Genomic DNA, 22,440 nt, shown 5'->3' on the forward strand with positions numbered 1-22,440 from the left:
AGAGGATCCCCAAATCCAGGTGTGAAAAACTTGTTGCATCATTCCCAAGAAGACTTATTGCTGTACTAGCTCAAAAGGGTGCTTCTACTCAATACTGAGCACAGGGTCTGAATACTTATGACCATGTGATATTTCAGTTTTTCTTTTTTAATAAATTTGCAAAAATTTCTACATTTCTGTTTTTTCTGTCAAGATGGGGTGCTGAGTGTACATTAATGAGAAATAAAATGAACTTTTTTGATTTTGGCAAATGGCTGCAATGATACAAAGAGTGAAAAATTTAAAGGGGTCTGAATACTTTCCGTACCCACTGTAACTTCCTTTATTCAAACACTCTTAACCCCTTCTCTATAACAAGATATGGATAGAATGTATAACTTTTGGGCCATTGGGTTTTCCCTTAAGTGACAAAATCTTATTCATTTTTGTACATATGTACAAGTATAAATAATGCCTTCTGAAGGTGAATTTAACATGCCTTCTGCCATATGGGGTGAGAAGCCTTCAAAAACCCTTCAAACAAAACTAAAAAAAACCAAAAACATGTCATTGTGTGTTTAACTAAAAGCATGTCAGCACTACCGTCATCTGGTCCTTGAGGAAGACAGCAAAGTCGGTATTGATGAATATAGCCAGACATGTGACAACCATCTAACCAGCCTGCAGATTCCTGGATCTACATGTAGGCTGGGAAGATGCCTGCTCACAGAACTAGCAGTTGCCTGCAGTAGCTTTTGTAACCCACACACTCACAAGACAGCATCTGTTGCCAGCTCACTGTTCTAACTCAGCTCACAGCTGGACGAGTGGATAGGTGGTAACAGCAGTCAAACGTCTGAGAAAGTGAGAAGAAAAAAAATACATCCAATACCGGATGTCCAACATTTCACTTGGACAGCAACATTAGCTAATAAGAAAATGCTTACACTAGCATGTTGGGCTTGTTGATCAGACTCCAGGCCATAAGAATTAAAATAAGATATAATTTTCTGACAGAAAACATTTTTCTTTCAAAACACAGTTGTTCTGAGGTGAGTTCCACTGCAACATGTGCATTTTTTAATGTGTGTCCATTTACTTACATACCTGTCATTTTTTCCCTTTAAATTTAAATGTGGAAAAGCTATGGTAAGTAATACAAGCAAGCATCCGACCAACAAATGAGAAAAGGAGAAAGGAAAAAAGGATGGAGGTATGTCTACATACACAAACACACGGTACAGTATTTTCAATGTGTTGTGTGGCACCTCAACGGCTGCAGGTACCCCAATAACACACTAAGAACCTTCACCAGAAAAAAGGGATTCTTCACAGACAGCATGGGGGAAGAAAACCACACCTAACGCTCTCTCCCCCTTGTTCCAAATAAACACTGACCCTCTTATTAAAGCTACTAAGAACTATAAGAGTTACCACCTTATTGTGGTGGAGGAGTTTGAATGTCCAAATGATCCTGGGAGCTATGCTGTCAAGAGCTAGGGTCACCCAAGGCAAACTCTCAGGGCCAGACAAAGTGCTGTGGAACTTCGGTACATACTGGGTCAGGATCAAACGCCTTCCAGGCAAATAAATTTTAGGGGTAGGCCACCTTTCAGGTCACAAAAGTACACTGCAGGTATTTAAGTACATATGCATGTACTGTATATATGGGTATTGAGTGGAAGTAAAGTACTGTACCATATTATTTTTCCAGCAATTTAACAAAAATCTACAAACGTATATAAAAGCATTATCTGGAAACAGCCTAAATGTTTAAATCAGTAGTTAAAAAAACAAACAAAAAAACATTCTTAATGCAGAGACAAGCAGTCTACCAGCCAAAACTTCAGCATCAAGCAGGAAAAAAAGCATTCACAGGAGTGTCCGTAACTATGCAGTCACACAGTTCTTAACACTTAAGATATCTTAATCACGGGCAGCTTTGGTAGGTCAGTTTTGGCAAATGCTTTTTTTTTATTCATTAAGTTTTTTGTCTTATTCAGAATAAGTAAAATAATAAACACTAAAATACATAAAAATGCCATAACATTACTAGGTTTTAAAAACCAGTCTGAATAAATAAGTTCTAAGCCTAGATTTGAAAAGGCCCAGGTCGTGATGGAGCGCAGATGGAAGCTAGTTCTAGAGTCTGGGCCCAGCAACAGAGAAAGCCTGGTCGCCCCACTGTTTGTACGTTGACCTTAGGACTTCCAGCGAAAGTCAATTTGTTGACCTCAGTGCCCTGTTTGACTGATGAGCCAGCATCTCAGTTAAATAAGGTGGGGTAACGCCATTGAGAGCGATAAAAACAAACAATTTAAGATCTACTCTGAATGAAACTGGAAGCCAATGCAGCGACTGCAGAATTGGGGTGATGTCCTCACGTCTGCGTGTGTTGGTTAAAAGATGGGCCGCAGCATTCTGCACCAGCTGGAGACAGCTGAGGGACGAGTGTGAGACACCAACATAAAGTGCATTGCAATAATCTATTTTTGAACTAATAAAAGCGTGAATAGCTTTCTCAAGATCAGAGTGGCTCAAAAACTGTTTAACCTTGGCCAAAAGACATAACTGAAAAAAGCTTGCTTTAACCATACTGTCAATCTGTTTATCAATTTTAAAACTACTAGCTAAAGTCACTCCAACTTTTTTGACAGTTGGTCTGAGCTTTGAAGTCAGTGCACGAGAATCTGTAATTAGAGACTCTCCAAACATAACGTACTTCATTTAAGTGAAGGAAGTTGCACACTGACTAGAGTTTAATGTCATCAATTAGCTGGCCAACTGCCTTAGTTATTTTTGGGCTCATAGGGAAGTAAATTTGCAGATCATCTGTGTAGCAATGAAAGGCTAGATTGTGCCTGGCTATAACTGACCCAAGAGGCAACATATAGAGTGAAAACAGGACAAGCCTGAGAATACAGCGTTGTGGCACCCTGCAAGAAAGAGAAGTAGTAGAGGAGGACAAGTACTCGATCATTATAGAAAAGCTTCTGTTGGCCGGACAATAATTTTCCATTCTTCCATCTCTGCTCTGCCTGTCTACAACATTGCCTAAGGGCAAGAGCGGCATCATTTATCCATGGATCTGCTCTTGGCTTGGAGGATCTGTGCTTATAAGGGGCAATAGAGTCTAAGATCCCAGAACACATGGAGTACAAGGAAGAAAGAAGGCTATCAGGGAATACAGGAGAAACAAGTCCGTCGAGGGCAAACAGTTTAGAGTCCATAGAGGAAGCAGCGAACTCATCAGCTGTTGAGGAGGTGAGGATGCGATGATGACATGGTGAAGGAGGAGACTTGATGGCTGTTGGTAATGAAACTGGAAATTCAAAAAAATGGGGAAGTGATCTGAGATGGCAGTAAGAGAGATAGAGAGGCCATGAGAAATTCTAAGATCCAAGATGTGTACAAAAAGTTATTTAGGTCCATCCACTAACTAACATAAATTGAAAGATGTCAGGAGTCGTTTAAAATCACTATGGACCAGTCAATAGGGTCTCCTTGCAATGCTAGCTCACTGCTGTCAGTCAATCAATGCCAGAAATATACATTCAGAAGGATGGAGCTTAGTTACCCTTTCCACAAATTTCCAGACAAATGACTTTCTTTCCCTATAGTTTATATTTATCCAAACTGAGGGGAATTTAAAGTTCAGTTCAGCTCTAAAGACACCACCTCCTCCAGATACTATTATCATGATTTATTTAGGTGGAGAAATACTCAATGGAGAGCTGATTATCAGGACAGCTGCAGCTTGAAGAGAACACTTATTTCACAGGGAACTACCCCCAGTGAAAAACAATGAGCAGTGATAGCAGGTACGTGGTCTCTCATAGCTAATGTTTCACTGGCAGTGAAAAACCACCTGACAAGCAGTTTTCAGTTTGTTGGGAAGCTGCTTTCATAAAAAACAGTGAGCTGGTAATTGGGCTTGTCACTATGGATTTGTGGTTTTGGATTTTCTCCAGTTGCTCAGCTTTCCTGCACTTCTTCAGATGAGTCAGTTCATTAGTTCTACACACTGGTTTGTGCTTGGATGTATTCTTCAGCTTGCTGATGAATAACTATCAATGGAAGCCATCACCCTGGTATTGTACAACTACTCACTTATCATTGCTGATAAAGGAAAATGTTACAAATAAATTACACACATGCTTAGTTTACCCAGTGCAGCAAAAACTAATGCAACTTTGCAGATCCTAGAGATCCTACCCCCTTTACAAAAGACAGAGAGGTTTTAATTAACTTTTTTGTTTTTTCTTTGTTCAAAGGCTTTCATTAATTCAATTCAATTCAATTCAGTTTTATTTGCATAGTTTAACCATGTCAGCCTCATGTCTAAAAAGGCATTTTGGTCACCTTAATGTAAAAGTCACAACAGCAGTCTCACTAAAGCATAAACAGTAAGAGTGCTTTCAAGTGTGAACTGAATGCTGTTAAAATAATGAAAGGGTTGCAGAAGAGATACAGTAACTTCATAGACGCAGTGTTGAATATTGTAAAACAGGTAGCAGAATTCACTCTCTGATAATGTTAAGTGATGAAATCAATGTGCATTCCAGACATCAGGCTAGCACTCTCTACACCTATTCCCATAAACGTCACATCACGTGAGAAGTCATGAGGAAGATGCATGCCATCACTTTAACAGATGGATGGAGTCGACAATGTTACGTATAACATGTTTCAAAAGGGCTTAAATAAAAGGCCTCTCTAAAACTGTTTCAACAAAAACTAAAAATTATCACCTTCAAGAGGGAGGATTTATTGCAGGGTTGTGAAATAAAAATGCATTACTTTAAGCACCAGCAAAAATGACAACGGTAAATGTGGCTGCTGGGTTAAAGGCAAAAGATGGAACTGTAAATGAACTGAAATCTGTTTTATCAAGTACTGTTGTCTAACTTTTACAGACAGAAACAACCCACTCATCCAGTACTACTGTATTAAACTGAGTGTATAAAAAGCAATGGAAATGCAATAAGAAATGCAGAATTCAATTACTTACTGATGTGAAGGCTAGAAGTTCCTCTTCAGTCAGTTTATGTACAGGGTTATTCTTCTGGAAGTCAGTGCTGTAAGACAACAGAGTTAGTCAAAACACAGTATATACATTATGAAAAGAATAAATGACTCATCTTTTTGAATTCTTGCACAAAAATAATTACCATAGTTTCCAGACTATAAGTCGCACACAAAGATTTTTTTGTGGAACTTGCATGATTTGACTGTCACACAAATGTTCTGATATTCTAGTACATATGCAGCTCTACTTTCAACTAAATCTACACATGTGGCAGTTTAGGACGTTAGAGTTCTGACCAAAAAATAACAAAAAAAAAAACAAAAACAAAAAACAGATTGAATAAAGGCACACAGCCTAAAAATTGCATAAAGATAAAATAGAGTAAGCTTTGATGTACTCAATGCTGACATAGCCTGTTAAATTTAAATGCTCAAAATCCACAAAAGAAGGCTATGGCTTAAAGATGCTAACTTCTTTCAACAATGGAGGATTTGGATTTAAGGTAGAGTAGATGCAAAACTCAATGTGTCTGTAGCTTGAATTTTTTATGTTAAATTGTGTCACAAAACTTCTGCCAAATACAAAGTCCTCCAACTTGTCCACTTTACACTCACTGCTCCAGCCAGCCCTCACTGGTCAATTAAGATGGACAGCAGCCAAGCAGTGGGCAGAAGGCCAAAGGAGCCTAAAGATGCAGCTGGAGAAGGGAACAGTTCAACAGTTCATTCTTACAGAGGAAGAAGTATTGACAGATCTATATGTGTTAATAAATCAGATTGTCAGGAGGCTAGATGTAAAGTGTAAACAGGCAAGATGAAAGTGTGCGAATCTGTGTTTATGTTGGATGAGAGTGAGAACGACAATTCAATTAAATTTCAATTCAATTTTATTTGTATAGTGCCAAATCACAATACAAATCATCTCAAGGCACTTTACAAAAACAAAAAACCCAACAAATCCGTTATAAGCAAGCACTTGGTGACAGTGGAGAGGAAAAACTCCCTTTAACAGAAGAAAAAACCTCCAGCAGAACCGGGCTCAGTTTGGGCGGCCATCTGCCTTGACCGGTTGGGGTGAGTGGATAGAGGAGAGAGAAAAGAACAGCAACAATAAACAACAAATAGACACTGCAGGTTGGTGAGGCCAGTAACTGCACATCAGCGATATACAGGTACAGGACCAGGGACACCAGAAGAAGGTACAGAGAGAGAGGACAGAGAGAGAGGGAGAGAGCACAAACTAGGGGAGAGAGAGAGCACAAGGTTAGTGACATTCAATGGTGGAAAATACATGTGAGGGGGGGAGGAGAGGAAGAGACGGGAAGGGAAGGGAGGGGAGGGTTAGGGTAGGGGAGCTCAGTGCACCAATGGTCCTCGGGCAGTCTAGGCCTATAGCACCATAACTAAGGGATGGTTCAGGGTTACCTGAAGTCAGCCCTAACTATATGCTTCGTCAAAGAGGAAGGTTTTAAGTCTAGCCTTAATAGTACAGAGTATGTCTACCTCCTGAACCCAGACTGGGAGCTGGTTCCACAGGAAAGGAGCTTGATAGCTAAAGGCTCTCCCATTCTGCTTTTGGAAACTCTGAGAACCACAGGGAGACCTGCACTCTGAGACCAAAGTAGTCTATTGGGATAATATGGTACCATGAGGTCTTTAAGGTATGAAGGAGCTTGATCATGAAGGGATTTGTATGTGAAAAGAAGGATTTTAAATTCTATTCTGGATTTTACAGGGAGCCAATGAAGAGAAGCCAATATAGGAGAAAAATGATCTCTCTTGCGAGTTCTGGCTTTATGGAGAGCTTTTTTATATGTTAATAGACTGTTTTTCCAGGCTAGAAAAAATTCCTCCACTTCCTTTCCAGCCTTCGTGATGCCTGCTTTAAGATACGAATATGTAAATTATATCATGGGGCTAATCTCCTCTGATTCACCAACTTCTTTTTCAGAGGGGCCACAGAATCAAGCGTTTCACACAGTGATCAATTTTGGTAGGGAGTGGGATTGAGGCAGCTGCCCTCCACTGTGTTCGTACTTGGCATAGATGTAAATAAAGATGGAATCATTTTCTTAAATTTATTAACAGCGTTGTCAGATAAACATCTGCTGTAGTGGAATTTTCTTCCAAATGCTGCATGATCCATCATCTTAAATTCAAAAGTTATTAAAGAATGATCTGACAAAATAGGATTATGGGGAAAAACTATTAAATGTTCAATTTCGATGCCATAGGTCAGAACAAGATCAATGGTGTAATTGAAACAGTGGGTGAGTTTATTAACATTTTGAGTGAAACCAATTGAATCTAATATAGAATTAAATGCAATGCTGAGGCTGTTATTTTCAACATCTACATGAATGTTAAAATCTCCCACTAAAATGACTTGGAAGATTGGAAGAGTGGAAGATTGCAGCTACTCCTCCACCTCGACCTGTGCTTCGAGGAACATGACAATTTTTATGACTGAGGGGGGTTGATTCATTCAGACTGACATATTCATCCTGCTGTAGCCAGGTTTCAGTAAGACAGAGTAAGTCAATTTGGTGATCAGTTATCAAATCATTTACTAACAGAGATTTAGATGAAAGAGACCTGATATTTAATAATCCACATCTGACCGTTCTGTTTTTCTGTTCGATAGGAGGAGTGGTCTTAATTTTTATTAGGTTTTTAGGAATAACTCCTCTTCTGTTAAGTACTGATTTATCTGATTTACATGTTTGAGGGACACAATCTCTATGTGGTTTGAGGGGGGTGACAGCTCTAAGGAAACTGCAGAGAGGCGTTTTAGACTGAGTCTCTGTGTCCCGGTCCCCACTCTGGATTGTCAAACTTTAGGTTGGCTAAACTCGGCCAAATTTCTAGAGATGAGCGCTGCACCATTCAATGGGATGGATGCCGTCCCTCGCTATCAGACCGGGTTTTCCCCAGAAAGTGGCCCAATTGTTTATGAAGCCCACATCTTTCGCTGGACACCACCTAGACAGCCAGCGACGGAACGACGACATGCGGCTAAACATGTCATTGCTGGTCAGATTGGGGAGCGGTCCAGAGAAAACTACGGAGTCCGACATTAATTTGGCGAAGTTACACACCGACTCAACATTAACTTTAGTGACCTCCGATTGTTGTAATCGGGTGTCATTTCTGCCGACGTAAATAACAATTTTTCCATATTTACGATTAGCCTTAGCCAGCAGCTTTACATTTTCCTCGATGTTGCCCGCTCTGGCCCGAGGAATACATCTGACTATGGTCGCTGGTGTCTCTAGCTTTACATTTCTGACTATGGAATCGCCAATTATCAGAGTCGGTTTCTCAGCAGGTGTGTCGCTGAGCAGGGAAAATCTATTATTATTATTATTATTATTAATAAATCTGCTAAATCCAAATTCCTTTCAGAAATTATTGCAAAAAATCCCCCTAAACCAAAAGTGTTATTTGCAACTATTGATGCCATCTTAAACCCATCTATTGATTGATGAAGATATTAAGATCTAGATCACAATTGTCTTCTCCTTTGCTTCTCTCCGATAAGCCTAGATGTTCCACTACCTGGAGCTCCATCTCTCTTCGAACATGCAGAAATACTATTGCTCATTTGAAACCTACCTGCTGTCCTTATGACAGCATCCCATCGCAGTTTCTCAAACAAATTCCTGATGTAGTTGGACCTGATTTCCTGGTATTTATTAACTTATGTTTGAAGACTGGTACAGTTCCTAATTGCCTGAAACATGCCTCTGTCACTCTGCTCCTGAAAAAAACAAATCTTGACATATCAAACTCAGGAAATTTCAGACCAATCTCCAACCTGCCTTTCATTACAAAATTCTGAAAAGGATTGTATTTACTCAACTGCACTCTTTTCTAGATTCAAATTTAGTCTACAACTCATTTCAATTGGGTTTCAAAAAATTCCACAGCACTGAATCTGCTCTACTCAAGGTCAACAATGACATCTTGCTAGCCACAGATGCTGGGAATGCTGTTGCCTTGGTCCTTTTAGACCAGGTCAGCATTTGACATGATTTACCATTCTATTCTCATTTCTCGATTGCAAAATCTTTAAGGCTTTCAGGGCACCGTTTTAAAATGGTTTTAACTAACAGGATGTTCTCCTGTTCTCTCAGCAAATACACCTCCTCAGCTATTCATCTCTCTTGTGGCGTCCCACAAGGATCCATTCTGTCACCGACTCTCTTTTCCCTCTACCTGTTACCATTGAAATCCATCTTTTCGAAATATGGAGTATCAAATCACTTATACACATATGATGCAAGCTCCTTAAAAACTTTATTAGCCTGTCTACATGAAGTTAAAACCTGGCTCACTCACAACTCTCTAGCCCTAAAGGAAAACAAGACTGAAATCATACTGTTTGGCCCAAGTAAGTCCTTTTCTCCATCTACGTCGTGTTGTGAGGGTCGCCTTCAACTGGTTCTAAATGCTGTTGCCAGGGTGCTGACTGGAATGCGAAAGTTTGACTACATCTCGCCCACCCTATCCTCCCCCACATTGGTTACCCATTAGTCAAGGAATTGAATTTAAAATTTTACTTTTTGTTTTTAAAGTCTTACATGGTCTTGCCCCAGCGTATCTCTCTGACATCTTACACCATCACACTACGTCTAGAACACTTAGATCAGGAAGTCTAGGATTGCTCTCTGTTCAGAGGTCAAGGCTAAAACAACGAGGTGACTGTGCCTTTGCGATTGCAGGCCCTAAACTATGGAATTCATTACCAGTATCGATTCAAATGCTGCCCACACTCCGATCTTTTAAATCCAAACTCAAAACATACTTTCTTACTTTAGACTCTTAACTCTTTGTCTTAAATTATACCAATTTATTTTGTTTTGTTGCTTGTATGTCTATGCTATTTTGATCTGCTTTTTATGTATTTTACAGCACTTTGGTCAACCTCGTGTTGTTAAATGTGCTTTATAAATAAAAGAATGAATAAATGAATGAACACTTCACCCTTAACTTAATTCTGTGCCAAACTGTACTCCTGGTCTTGCTACACTGAAATATAAACAAAGCTTTTGCCTGCATGTGAGGCTACTAGAGAGCAGGCTTTCTGTTGTCACAAGGTATAGCAAGAAAAACAAACACACACACAATGAAAATGCAACATGACCCTTCAAAAATATCATGGAGCTGATAAAACAGCTGATAAAACAGCATACCCACTATTTTCCAAGATGTTAGCAAAGTCAGTGTGACACATCAGGTAAAAGCATTTATGAATTTTACATATTTATGCAGATTGAACCAAGTGGTTCATTAGTTCTAAATTGATGTGCAGGGTTGGAAGAAATGGTTTCACTGTACAGATAATTCTACAGCCCTTAAGCTTCTATAATATCTGAAGTTTTTCAGTTCAGGTCGCTGATAAATTAGCATCATATACAAGTTTTAACACAACTGTGCTCAAGCTTAAATAAACAAATTTAACAAAAAGCTGCACAAAAACTCCTGCTAGCTCAGATAGTGGACTTACCAAACGCCCAAGATGACGGCCTGCTCCTCCGCACTGAGGTCAGGTAGCTGATACTGATCTGGCTCTGCTAAATTGATCTCATCCAGCACAGTGTCATCATCCAGACTGTAGTCCTGTAAGAGTGGAAACAGATATACAGTGGGTACGGAAAGTATTCAGACCCCTTTAAATTTTTCACTCTTTGTGTCATTGCAGCCATTTGCCAAAATCAAAAAAGTTCATTTTATTTCTCATTAATGTACACTCAGCACCCCATCTTGACAGAAAAAAACAGAAATGTAGAAATTTTTGCAAATTTATTAAAAAAGAAAAACTGAAATATCACATGGTCATAAGTATTCAGACCCTGTGCTCAGTATTGAGTAGAAGCACCCTTTTGAGCTAGTACAGCCATGAGTCTTCTTGGGAATGATGCAACAAGTGTTTCACACCTGGATTTGGGGATCCTCTTCCATTCTTCCTTGCAGATCCTCTCCAGTTCTGTCAGGTTGGATGGTGAACGTTGGTGGACAACCATTTTCAGGTCTCTCCAGAGATGCTCAATTGGGTTTAGGTCAGGGCTCTGGCTGGGTCAGTCAAGAACGGTCACAGAGTTGTTCCGAAGCTACTCCTTTGTTATTTTAGCTGTGTGCTTAGGGTCATTGTCCTGTTGAAAGGCGAACCTTCGGCCCAGTCTGAGGTCCTGAGCACTCTGGAAGAGGTTTTCTTCCAGGATATCGCTGTACTTGGCCACATTCATCTTTCCTTCAATTGCAACCAGTCGTCCTGTCCCTGCAGCTGAAAAACACCCCCACAACATGATGCTCCCACCACCATGTTTCACTGTAGGGATTGTATTGGACAGGTGATGAGCAGCGCCTGGTTTTCTCCACACATACCGCTTAGAATTAACGCCAAAAAGTTCAATCTTGGTCTCATCAGACCAGAGAATCTTATTTCTCATAGTCTGGGAGGCCTTCATGTGTTTTTTGGCAAACTCTATGCGGGCTTTCATGTGTCTTGCACTGAGGAGAGGCTTCCGTCGGGCCACTCTGCCATAAAGTCCCGACTGGTGGAGGGCTGCAGTGATAGTTGACTTTGTGGAACTTTCTCCCATCTCCCTACTGCATCTCTGGGGCTCAGCCACAGTGATCTTTGGGTTCTTCTTTACCTCTCTCACCAAGGCTCTTCTCCCACGATTGCTCAGTTTGGCTGGACGGCCAGGTCTAGGAAGAGTTCTGGTCGTCCAGAACTTTTTCCATTTGAGGATTATGGAGGCCACTGTGCTCTTGGGAACCTTGAGTGCTGCAGAAATTCTTTTGTAACCTTGGCCAGATCTGTGCCTTGCCACAATTCTGTGTCTGAGCTCCTTGCGCAGTTCCTTCGAGCTCATGATTCTCATTTGCTCTGACATGCACTGTGAGCTGTAAGGTCTTATATAGACAGGTGTGTGCCTTTCCTAATCAAGTCCAATCAGTTTAATTAAACACAGCTGGACTCCAATGAAGGAGCAGAACCATCTCAAGGAGGATCAGAAGAAATGGACAGCATGTGAGTTAAATATGAGTGTCACTGCAAAGGGTCTGAATACTTATGACCATGTGATATTTCAGTTTTTCTTTTTTAATAAATTTGCAAAAATTTCTACATTTCTGTTTTTTTTTTTTTTTGTCAAGATGGGGTGCTGAGTGTACATTAATGAGAAATAAAATGAACTTTTTTGATTTTGGCAAATGGCTGCAATGACACAAAGAGTGAAAAATTTAAAGGGGTCTGAATACTTTCCGTACCCACTGTAGATATGTAGACACACAGTGTACATGAAAACAAAGAGCTAAAATAATCCAGCATGCTTTCTTGGACTACGTGCTACATGGTTTTGCAGCAACAGTCTTTAAAGTCTATCTACATCTGAGACATCTTTCATGTCTGAATCCTTTGAGTGCACTGTTCTTTAGTGGGTAATTTCATGAAAGCATAGTGATGGTGACGGATGGTTCACATGTCTAACATTCATTGATAATGTGGACAGTCAGCTTTACAGAAATATATCAAGTAACAAAAGCTTTAACTATGGTTATTGTTTCCAGTACATGATGTTATGTGTTATTGTGTGTTATTCTTACGGAAGGCTTTAAAGTGAAAGTATGACAAGTATGGTGACCCATACTCAGAATTTGTGCTCTGCTTTTTAACCCAATCCCAAGTGCAGACACATACAGCAAGTGAACACACACACACCCAAAAATGAGTATCATGCCATCATAAATCATCAGGCCCCACAACAAGCAGCACCATCCTTCAACTCCAACCTATCATACAATGCACAACCAACAGTTTGCACTACAGACTGACATGAAGTAGTCAATACCTGGAGGCAGACAATATTGTCCTAAACTGTTTTCTATCTTCATTATCCTAGTATTACCAGTGATATTAACCAGAAGAAAAATAACAGCAATCCCTAAAAACTAAATTTTCAGAATAAAATTTTAAATCCTTCTTCTCACATCACTTCTTCTTCATGATCAACTCCTTCATACCTTAATGACATCATAATACCATATTATCTCAATAGACCACTCAGAGTGCAGGTCTACTTGTGGTTCCTAGAGTTTCCAAAAGCAGAATGGGAGGCAGAACCAGCTCCCAGTCTGGGCTCAGGAGGCAGACACTCTGTACTTTTAAGGCTAGACTTAAAACCATCCTCTTTGACAAAGTGTATAGCTAGGGCTCTCTCTGGTCCTGGAGCTGTATATCGCTGATGTGCAGTTACTGGCCTCATCAACTTGCAGTGTCTATTTGTTGTTTATTGTTGCTGTTCTTTTCTCTCTGCTCTATCCACTCACCCCAACTGGTCAAGGCAGATGGCCGCCCAAACTGAGCCCGGTTCTGCTGGAGGTTTTTTCTTCCGTTAAAGGGAGTTTTTCCTCTCCACTGTCGCCAAGTGCTTGCTCATAAGGGATTTGTTGGGATTTTTGTTTTTGTAAAGTGCCTTGAGATTATTTGTATTGTGATGTGGCACTATACAAATAAAACGGAATTGAATTTAATTAAATTAGTACTTTCTGTGTGGAAGTGAGAGTGCAACTCTACAGGGTCATCAGGTGGACAACGTCTGGACGGTATTTTTTGGAGTGGCGCTGACGACACAGAGAAGGCTCAACAGTGTGTTCCAGAAAGCAGATGTAACTTTTCGGTTCCAGCTGATCAGAGTTAGTTCAACCAGCTCTGAGTTGATTAATCATTAAACACACGCATGCGAACTGTAAAAAGTGTGGGATTTTACGACAGAGCAAATGGTCACTAACTTAAACCAATGTGGGGGGTGAATGTTTGCTTGACCCTTTCATGGTATGTGGTTCTGTCTGTTTTATTGGTTTAGTGTTTTAGGGTAGGAAGTTGTAAATAACTGCCAACAATTTGTTTCTTTGATGGTAAGAAGACTGAAGATAGCACCTGAACAAACAATGTGGGGGTCTGTTCAGGATTAGTTTGACGTATGGTATATAAACTACTCTTGTAACACAGACGGGAGAGGACTTTCTGCAAGGACGTCCTCTCCGGGCCCGTGATTAAACTGAGATGATTCATCACACTTGTGGTTGTTTTCTGAGAATTAGCAACTCTCAAACTTAACGAAATTTCTACCACAATTTGGCGACGAGGATGGGATGGACATGCCACTGACTGGCGCCTGTTCTAGACTGAAGGAAACCACCGGTGGTAAAAGTTAAAACACAGGGAAAATTCCGCTCCGACAAACGGAGGACCTGGATCCCGCCTGAGGTCAGAACGGGTGGCGGACAGTGGATGCTCCATTCATTTACTGAGTGAGTACAGTGTTATGAATCATTTCTTCTGTATGTTTTTTGGTATGTTTTTGGTCTGCGTTAAAGAAAAACCCTAGGTGTGTGTGTTTGGTAATCACGTGATCTTTGTAATCCCTCCTGGTAATGAGACCAGTGTGTCTGCGAGACAGACGCCAGATGATGAAAAAATAATCCTAAAAAACAAAAACCAAAAAAGAATAAAAAAACAAGAAACAACGAGAAAACCCCACTGGCTGAGGATTACAAACGTAAGTCTTCCTTCGGGAAGCCATATGGTTTATTAAGGAAACGACCCGTACGTGGCAAACATGAAAAAATTAAGACAGTACTGACGAAGTAAGCTATGATTGTTAATGGAAAACGATATTGTTGTTTATGAAAAGTAAGCTGTTATTGTTAATGTTGTTACTGAGAAGTAAGTAATGAGGAGTAAGCTATTATTGTTTCTGAGGAGTGACGGTATTATTGTCTATTATTCTTAGAAATCATCCCATAAAATAAATTGGGAGTGTGAATGTGCTGATAATTTTATAAGCTTTGTGGTGACTCCTTCAGTGTCTTGTATGCACAATGTGTGTACAATAAGGGTACGTTGCTTGGAACGAAAGTGTCATACAAACTACCTGCCTGACAGTTACCCAAAGTTAGTGTTTGTCTGATAAGATCCGACCATACGATGAGATGGGAAGATCAGAGTGAATGAGAATTTATTGTGTGTGTGTTATAAGCCCAATGAAAGTGTAAGCACCAGTCCCAGTGAGTCTAGGAACATGGGGAATAATCCGGGGAAATTAGAAATCCTACCTGACCCTCTGACAGGCCCCGCTAAAATAATGACAGAGAAATGGGGTAAATGTGCAGTTGAGGAGATTCCACTATGGCACGCCATTACTGAAGGGGTGTTTCCATTGCAAGGCACACTTAGCACAGACTGTTTGAAGCGGTGTAGAATATTGTTGGAAGAAAGAGAAGCGGAAGTGACAAAGAAAAGAAAAGGGAAGAAAATAAATTGGCACTCTTTCCAGAAATGGGAAAGGGAGGCAGAGGTGAAAGAAAAGAAATCCACTGCAGGGTTGATGGTAAAATTCCTCCTGATGGTGAGGAAGTTAAAAAGGGAAAACAGAAACGTAGAGTAAGAAAGGGTAACCTGCCTCCTCCATATGCTGTCGCTATGCCCGTGGGGGGTCCAGCAGCAGCACAGCCTATCAGAGCCCAAGTGGCTGCAGCAGTAAGTGCCCAGTCACAGGGAAGTTCAGAAGAAGAACAAGAAAGTGAATCTGAACAACTCTATCCTGACCTGTCTTCTCTTTACATAACCCCTAAACCAGCGAAAACCCAGACTGAGAAAAAAACTCAAATTTCACCTGATCCTTTGAGCAGAACAAAGTCTCCCCTAGCAGCTACGTTTGACTACTGGCTGAAGAGCCAGACCAACAAAGGGGAAATACACCAGATGCCCATGATGACGTTCCCTAACCCTCAGCCTATGCCACAAGATGCACAGGCACAGGCCAACTGGAATCCAGAAGTGCTCGTCTACAGACCATGGCAGCCAGATGAACTGAAGGAGGTTGCGGATGAACTACCGGACCCCCAAAAAACTGGCGGTGAGAAATGGGTAACAGCAATGCAGCAATTACTCACTATGTATAACCCTACGTTACAGGAAGTAGAAGCTGTGTGTCGCAGGTTTTTCAAACTCCGGTGGGCAAACATCAGACCCACATCATGGTCAACCACGGCAACAGTGGGGTCCTAACAGTTCACCACCATGATGGACACCCTGTATGACGCTGTGCGAGCTGCTTTTCCTTTGAGAGTCTGCTGGCCTGAGATTCACAATACCAGACAAAAAGAGGGGGAGTCAGCAGCTGATTATCGCACCCGCATGGAAACGGTATTCGCTGCGCATTCAGGAATCGACCCAGGTAATGCGGCATACCCACCTGTTGAAAACTGCATTAGTAAATGGTCTTTATCCTGGCTTAAGGAGCTGTGTGATGACATCATGTGTAGGCTGGGAAACAGAGACTTTGCCAAATGTATGGACACGTGTCTTACACGCAGAAAGAAACCGAGTGGAGGCTCACATGAACCAGGTAAAGACTCTCCAAACTGCTCAGTTGATGTATTACCAACAGGGAACGCAAACCCTCAGAAGGGGCCTGAGGCCACGACACTACACTCCAAAAGGCCAAGGACAGCCTAACACAGAAGTACGGTGTTACACTTGTGACGGATATGGACACATATCCCGTAACTGTCCTACAAACAGGAGGAGGACTTCACAGGAGACACAAGTGCAAGAGAAACCCTGGCCACATGCTCCGCCCCAGGGACTTGCTGTGCATTCACCAGGGTTCCAAGCTCCTCAAGCATAGGAGACAGGGGAGGCAGGTCAGAACATCGCACTACACGGAGACACACATACAGTTCTACAGCCACACACTAATAGACCAGCTGTTACATACCTTCAATACATACAACTAACATCAGACTCAAAAACACCACCTAGATTAACTCTTAAGATACAAGGAGTGAATGTAACATTCTTAGTAGATTCAGGAGCAGAGATTTCTGTCATTCAATCTCAGCTGCTCCCAAATGCACAGAAAACAACACAATACCTTAAGACAATAGGAGCATCAGGCATTCCTGGTCTTGAACCACTATCAGAGCCACTTACAGTATGTTTTGGTGATTACAGAGGTGACCATGTGTTCCTTTTGTCAGATGTATGTCCTGTAAATTTAATGGGCCGAGACCTCGTGTGCACTAAGGGTTGATGTTAAATGTGAGCCCACAGGCATTAACATAACTTGTGCAACAGCCGGTCTCTATCCCTTCTCTTTGTCACAACCTGCCTGTTATTACTCATGGGATCTCATACAGTTCCCTGACATAGATGAATTATATTCAATGGTGCCACAGATAACACAGGCACCTGCAATCCTACAATGTATTTCTCATGTTTCGGCAGAAAACAGAGATATCACATATGAAGAAGCTTGGACTACAACTGACAAAGACACACTAGAAATAACCTCAGTATTAATTGGTCACAACTGTGCAGCAGCTGTAGTAAGCCTCTCTAAGTCACAATTAACTGTGTTTACAGAAAGGGGTTTTGTCCCACACATTGCATTGACAAAGCAACCATATCAGTCCTGGGAAGATATAGGCTCGTGGGTTAAAACAGCCCTAGAGGTTACAGACTGGCAGCCAGAGTGTGATGGTAGATTACATTGCAAATCATTGAACATTACATCCTGCTCCTTACCTATCCTAGTACCAGTTATACGCTCTATTCATAGGTTGTATTCACAGCATAAAGAACCGTTACTCCTTATGCCTCTGACGGCTGATGAGGAAGCATTACTTTCAACACTACCTAGCAAATTGTGGGCTACAAGTAAGTTTGATTTTGGGGAAATAAAAGGTGCAACTCCTGTTGTTGTACAGCCAAAGTCTAATTTTAGGCCTTGTAAAAAACAGTATACACTGAGTCCTGAAGCTGTTGAAGGCATTGCTCCTGTCATTCAGTCACTGATAGATAAAGGTGCTATTGTGGAATGTCCTCAGTCACCCTGCAACACCCCAATCTTGCCTGTAAAGAAACCAAATGGTAGTTGGAGGCCGGTTCAGGACCTCATAGCCGTGAATGCAGCTGTTCACCAAGTGGCTCCTACAGTTCCAAACGTAATAACACTAGTGTCTCAAATTCCGGGGGATACTCGTTGGTATTCTGTTGTTGATTTAGCAAATGCATATTTTAGCATTCCTGTTCATCCTGACTCACAGTTCTGGTTTGCATTCACTTTCAATGGTAAACGTTACACATGGACTCGCATGCCCCAAGGGTTTTCTTCAAGTCCTACTCTGTTCACAGTGGCAGTGGCTGAAAACCTCTCACATGTGGTAGCACACTAGTTCAGTATGTTGATGATTTGTTAATATGTTCCCCAACAAAGCTAGCATGCCAAACAGACACAGTGTCTCTACTAAGTTTTCTGGCAGAAAACGGCCACAAGGTTTCAAAAGACAAATTACAACTTGTCTCACAATCTGTGCGCTATCTTGGCCATATTTTAACTCCGGAGGGTCGCAAATTGGGTCCTGAACGCATCCAAGCAATTCTGGATGTACCAAAAACCGCGAAATAAAAAACAAATGATGTCATTTTTAGGATTAGCAGGCTATTGCCGTCCATGGATTCGTAACTATGCGGAGATCTCCCAACCCCTTAATGACATCACACATGGGGGAAAACATTTGGCCATGACTGACGATTTGACTTGGACTTTGACTGCAGAGACTGCTTTCACAGAACTAAAACAGGCCTTGTCAAGCACACCCTGTCTAGGACTTCCAGACCACACTAAACCATTTAATTTATTTGTATCTGAACGAAATGGCTTCATGTCTGCTGTCCTCACCCAGCAACATGGTGACAAACAACGACCCATAGGTTATTATTCAAAATATCTTTCTATAACAGAGAGAGGTATGGTACCATGTTTGAGAGCAGTAGCAGCTACTACTGAAGCTGTCTTAGCTACAACTGATATTGTTGCCATGAGTCCTCTTACAGTACATGTCCCCCATGCAGTCCACTCTCTCATTCTGCAAGCAAAAACAGCTCATCTTACACCAGCTAGACAGATGCACTGGCAGAATATTTTATTAACAATGTCACATGTTACTCTCAAACGCTGCACTGTTCTTAACCCTTCAACCTTGCTCCCTACAGCTGAAGACGGAGAGCCTCATTCATGCTTAGAGCTTGTAGAAGCTACAGCTAATCCACGTGATGATTTATTTGACACACCTTTGGTTAATGCTGAAGCTGTATTCTTTGTTGATGGGTCTTCAATGAGGAACCCATCAAATGGGGCACCATGTGTTGCTTATGCAGTCTGTACTGAATATGATATAATTGAAAGTGCTAGATTGCCCTCTCACTTATCAGCTCAGGCTGCAGAGTTGTTTGCCCTAACCAGAGCTTTCATTTTGGGTACCGGAAAACGCATCACAGTCTACACTGACTCTCAATATGCATTTAATGTTTGTCACAACTTCCATGCTTTGTGGAAGAACAGAGGTTTCCTCACCTCAACGGGTAAACCTATTGCTCACAGAATTCTCATTATTAATCTTCTGAATGCCTTATTGCTCCCTACTTCAGTAGCAGTGTGTAAATGCCAGGCCCACACTGGTGCTACTGATCACATCTCGCAGGGGAATGCAACTGCGGATGGAGCAGCTAAGGCAGCAGCAAATTCACCTGTCTACAGATGCCCCTGTCTATTCAGGAAAATGTTTTTTCCCTTGATGATGTCTCCTTATTACAGACAGGAGCTGATGTGGGTGAGCAAACTGCCTGGAAAAGAAAAGGGTGCACACAACGTCCCTCGGGTATCTGGGTTAGCCCTACTGGGCTCCCGGTGCTCCCTAGATCCATATTTCCCTTCTTGGCAAAATTGACTCATGGGCCTGACCATGCGTCAAAAGGGGGGATGGTGGATATTGTAAATAGATTTTGGTATGCACCAGGATTTTCAGTGTTTGCTGAAAATTTTTGTAAAAAAATGCGTGATTTGTGCTACTAACAATATAGGTAAAAGTTTAGAAGTAACTATGTCTGCGCATCCAAAACCAGAAGGCCCATTTGAACACTTAATGATGGATTTTATTGAACTCACTCCATGCAATGGCTACAAATATTGCTTAGTAATATTGGATATGTTTTCAAAATGGATTGAGTGTTTTCCATGCAGAAATGCTACTGCTGTTTCAGTGGCAAAGGCATTACTGAAAGAAATCATTCCACAATGGGGACTCCCTTCCAAACTAAGTAGTGATAATGGGTCACATTTTGTAAATAATGTGATACAGTCTGTCAGTAAGTCTTCAGATTAATTTGAAGACACACTGTGCATACCATCCATCTAGTGGTGGTGCAGTTGAGAGAGCTAATCAGACACTGAAAACCAAACTTACAAAATTAATGGCTGAAACACAATTGTCATGGGTAAAAGTCTTACCTTTAGCGCTAATGTTTATGAGGGGCCGCCCACATAAAACAACTGGGCTCTCTCCTTATGAGATACTCACTGGACGACCCATGCGAATGACAAATACGTCTTTCCCCCAGAATAAGTTAACTTTAACAGGAATGGATGATGAGATGTTACAATACTGTTGTGCACATAACCAGACTCTCAAGCTCATTTTCCCTAAGGTAAAAGCTGCTCTTCCTGAGCCTGTGGTAGGACAACTCCATGCCATCCAGCCAGGAGACTGGATAGTGGTTAAAGACCTTAGGAGGAAGCATTGGAACTAGCCCCATTGGACAGGACCATACCAGGTGCTACTGACGACCCCAACGGCTGTCCAGATTGCAGAGAAGGATACGTGGATTCATGCATCCCACTGTAAACCCTTCCCACAGGGTGCCACCGATGAGACGACGACGAGGAGCTGAGAAGATGCACGGACTGTGGGTGCTGTTAGCAGTTGTCATCACTGGAGTGATCACCACTGCAGCCATAATTCAGACTGCATTCAGAACAGACGAAACCACGAAAGGAAGAACCAAAGACATGTCATCCAGACTCCCAGAAGATGACATCTTACAGGCAAACAAAGAACTCTTAATAAGACGCAAAAGACAGTTGTTCGAACAGTCCGAGTGGAAACCTTGGGGGTTTGACGCAGAGGAAGTGCTATCTCAACCCGCTGTTCATGTTAATAGTTGGTATTCATAAAAACAACCTCTACGGACCGTATTCTAACATTCTAGCTATTCAGGGTCCTCCTGAAAGTTGGCATTCTCTTTTTAAATTAGAAACACAGCATTGCCCTTGTTTGGACCCTGTTATTAGTTTAGTACAGTCTTTTACAAAATATACATCTGTAAGCGAACACAGCAGGCAATACTGTAAATATTCCCATCGAATGTGGTATGGTGCAACCGCAGATGCATATGGACATACACAGGAACAGAAATCTATTTATTTATCATGTGTAGATTGGTTTTGTGATCACATGTTGCCTGCACCATTTCCATTGAATTCTACTATAGCTGACCCTGTGGAAGTACCTTTGCAACCCACAAATATTTCACATTCGTTGTGTTTGTGTTCAAATGGCACAGGGCAGTTTATGGTAATATCACAATGTACAAACCCTGTTGCAGGTCTTACAAGTCGAACAATCATGACTGCACATGGGACTGAGCACCAGCCAGCTTCTGGTTCAGTTAATATCACTTTCAAAGATGGACAGACAATATTAGTAAATGATTACCTTCATGCTCCTGCATATATGGGTATACCACCTATTGGAAATTTTTATTGGCTTTGTGGGAACAGAGCATTTCTTTTCCTACCGTCAGGATGATCAGGGTGTTGCTATTTTGTTAATCTTACAATTGTTAACTTAGCCTTAGTTCCTGTTAATTTAATGCATAGTGTAAACCACATTGAGAAGCGAGAGATAGCAAAATTCTCAACCCTTGAAGCTTTCCATTGGCGTATTACTTTAGGTGAAAAATGGGGAATTGGGTTGTTACCTTGGTACGGTGTAACATTCTTAGCCGATCACATTGACAATATTACCTATTCAATGTCTGCATTTGCCAATGAGATTATAAAAGGGTTTAATTTACTTCAAGCAAATGACAAATCTCATAGACTAACATTATTAAAACATGAAATGGCTCTAGACTATCTTTTAGCCAAAACTGGAGGCCTGTGTTTAACTTTAAATTTGACAGGAGATGCTTGCGTCACTCTCATTCCTGACAATTCTGATAATATGACAAATGTTATAGCAACATTACAACGGATTCGGGATGCTTTTGGGCCATCCGAATCTTCGGGTTTCAGTTTTAGAAATTGGTTATCAGATAAGTTTGGTCTTTGGGGTGCTGGAATTGTGCAAATTTTAATCCCTGTAGTTATTATGTTTAGTATGCTCCTGTGTTTTTGTACATGTGCACTCACTTGCATGCGGGCCCTGATGTATAAATGGTTAGGAGGAGTACTTGGAGGAGAATACACTTCACTTTATGTTAGCTTACCAACTGAATCGACAAATACTGCTGAAATA

At 41.2% G+C, this 22,440-nt stretch overlaps 1 protein-coding gene across 2 annotated transcripts in view; it reads right to left on the reverse strand.

The window, feature by feature from the left end:
• Positions 1 to 22,440, reverse strand: part of ttc27 (tetratricopeptide repeat domain 27) — a 97,990-nt gene that overhangs the window by 37,774 nt on the left and 37,776 nt on the right. For both annotated transcript variants that reach the window (XM_026309100.1, XM_033325560.1), the window contains exons 8-9: positions 10,517 to 10,629; positions 4,991 to 5,057 (exon numbers count right to left, since the gene is read on the reverse strand). In XM_026309100.1, the coding sequence (XP_026164885.1) occupies positions 4,991 to 5,057; positions 10,517 to 10,629 (180 nt within the window). The remainder of the gene's footprint in view (positions 1 to 4,990; positions 5,058 to 10,516; positions 10,630 to 22,440) is intronic.

Source organism: Mastacembelus armatus, chromosome 15, assembly GCF_900324485.2.
Source record: "Mastacembelus armatus chromosome 15, fMasArm1.2, whole genome shotgun sequence".
NCBI classification, from domain to species: domain Eukaryota; kingdom Metazoa; phylum Chordata; class Actinopteri; order Synbranchiformes; family Mastacembelidae; genus Mastacembelus; species Mastacembelus armatus.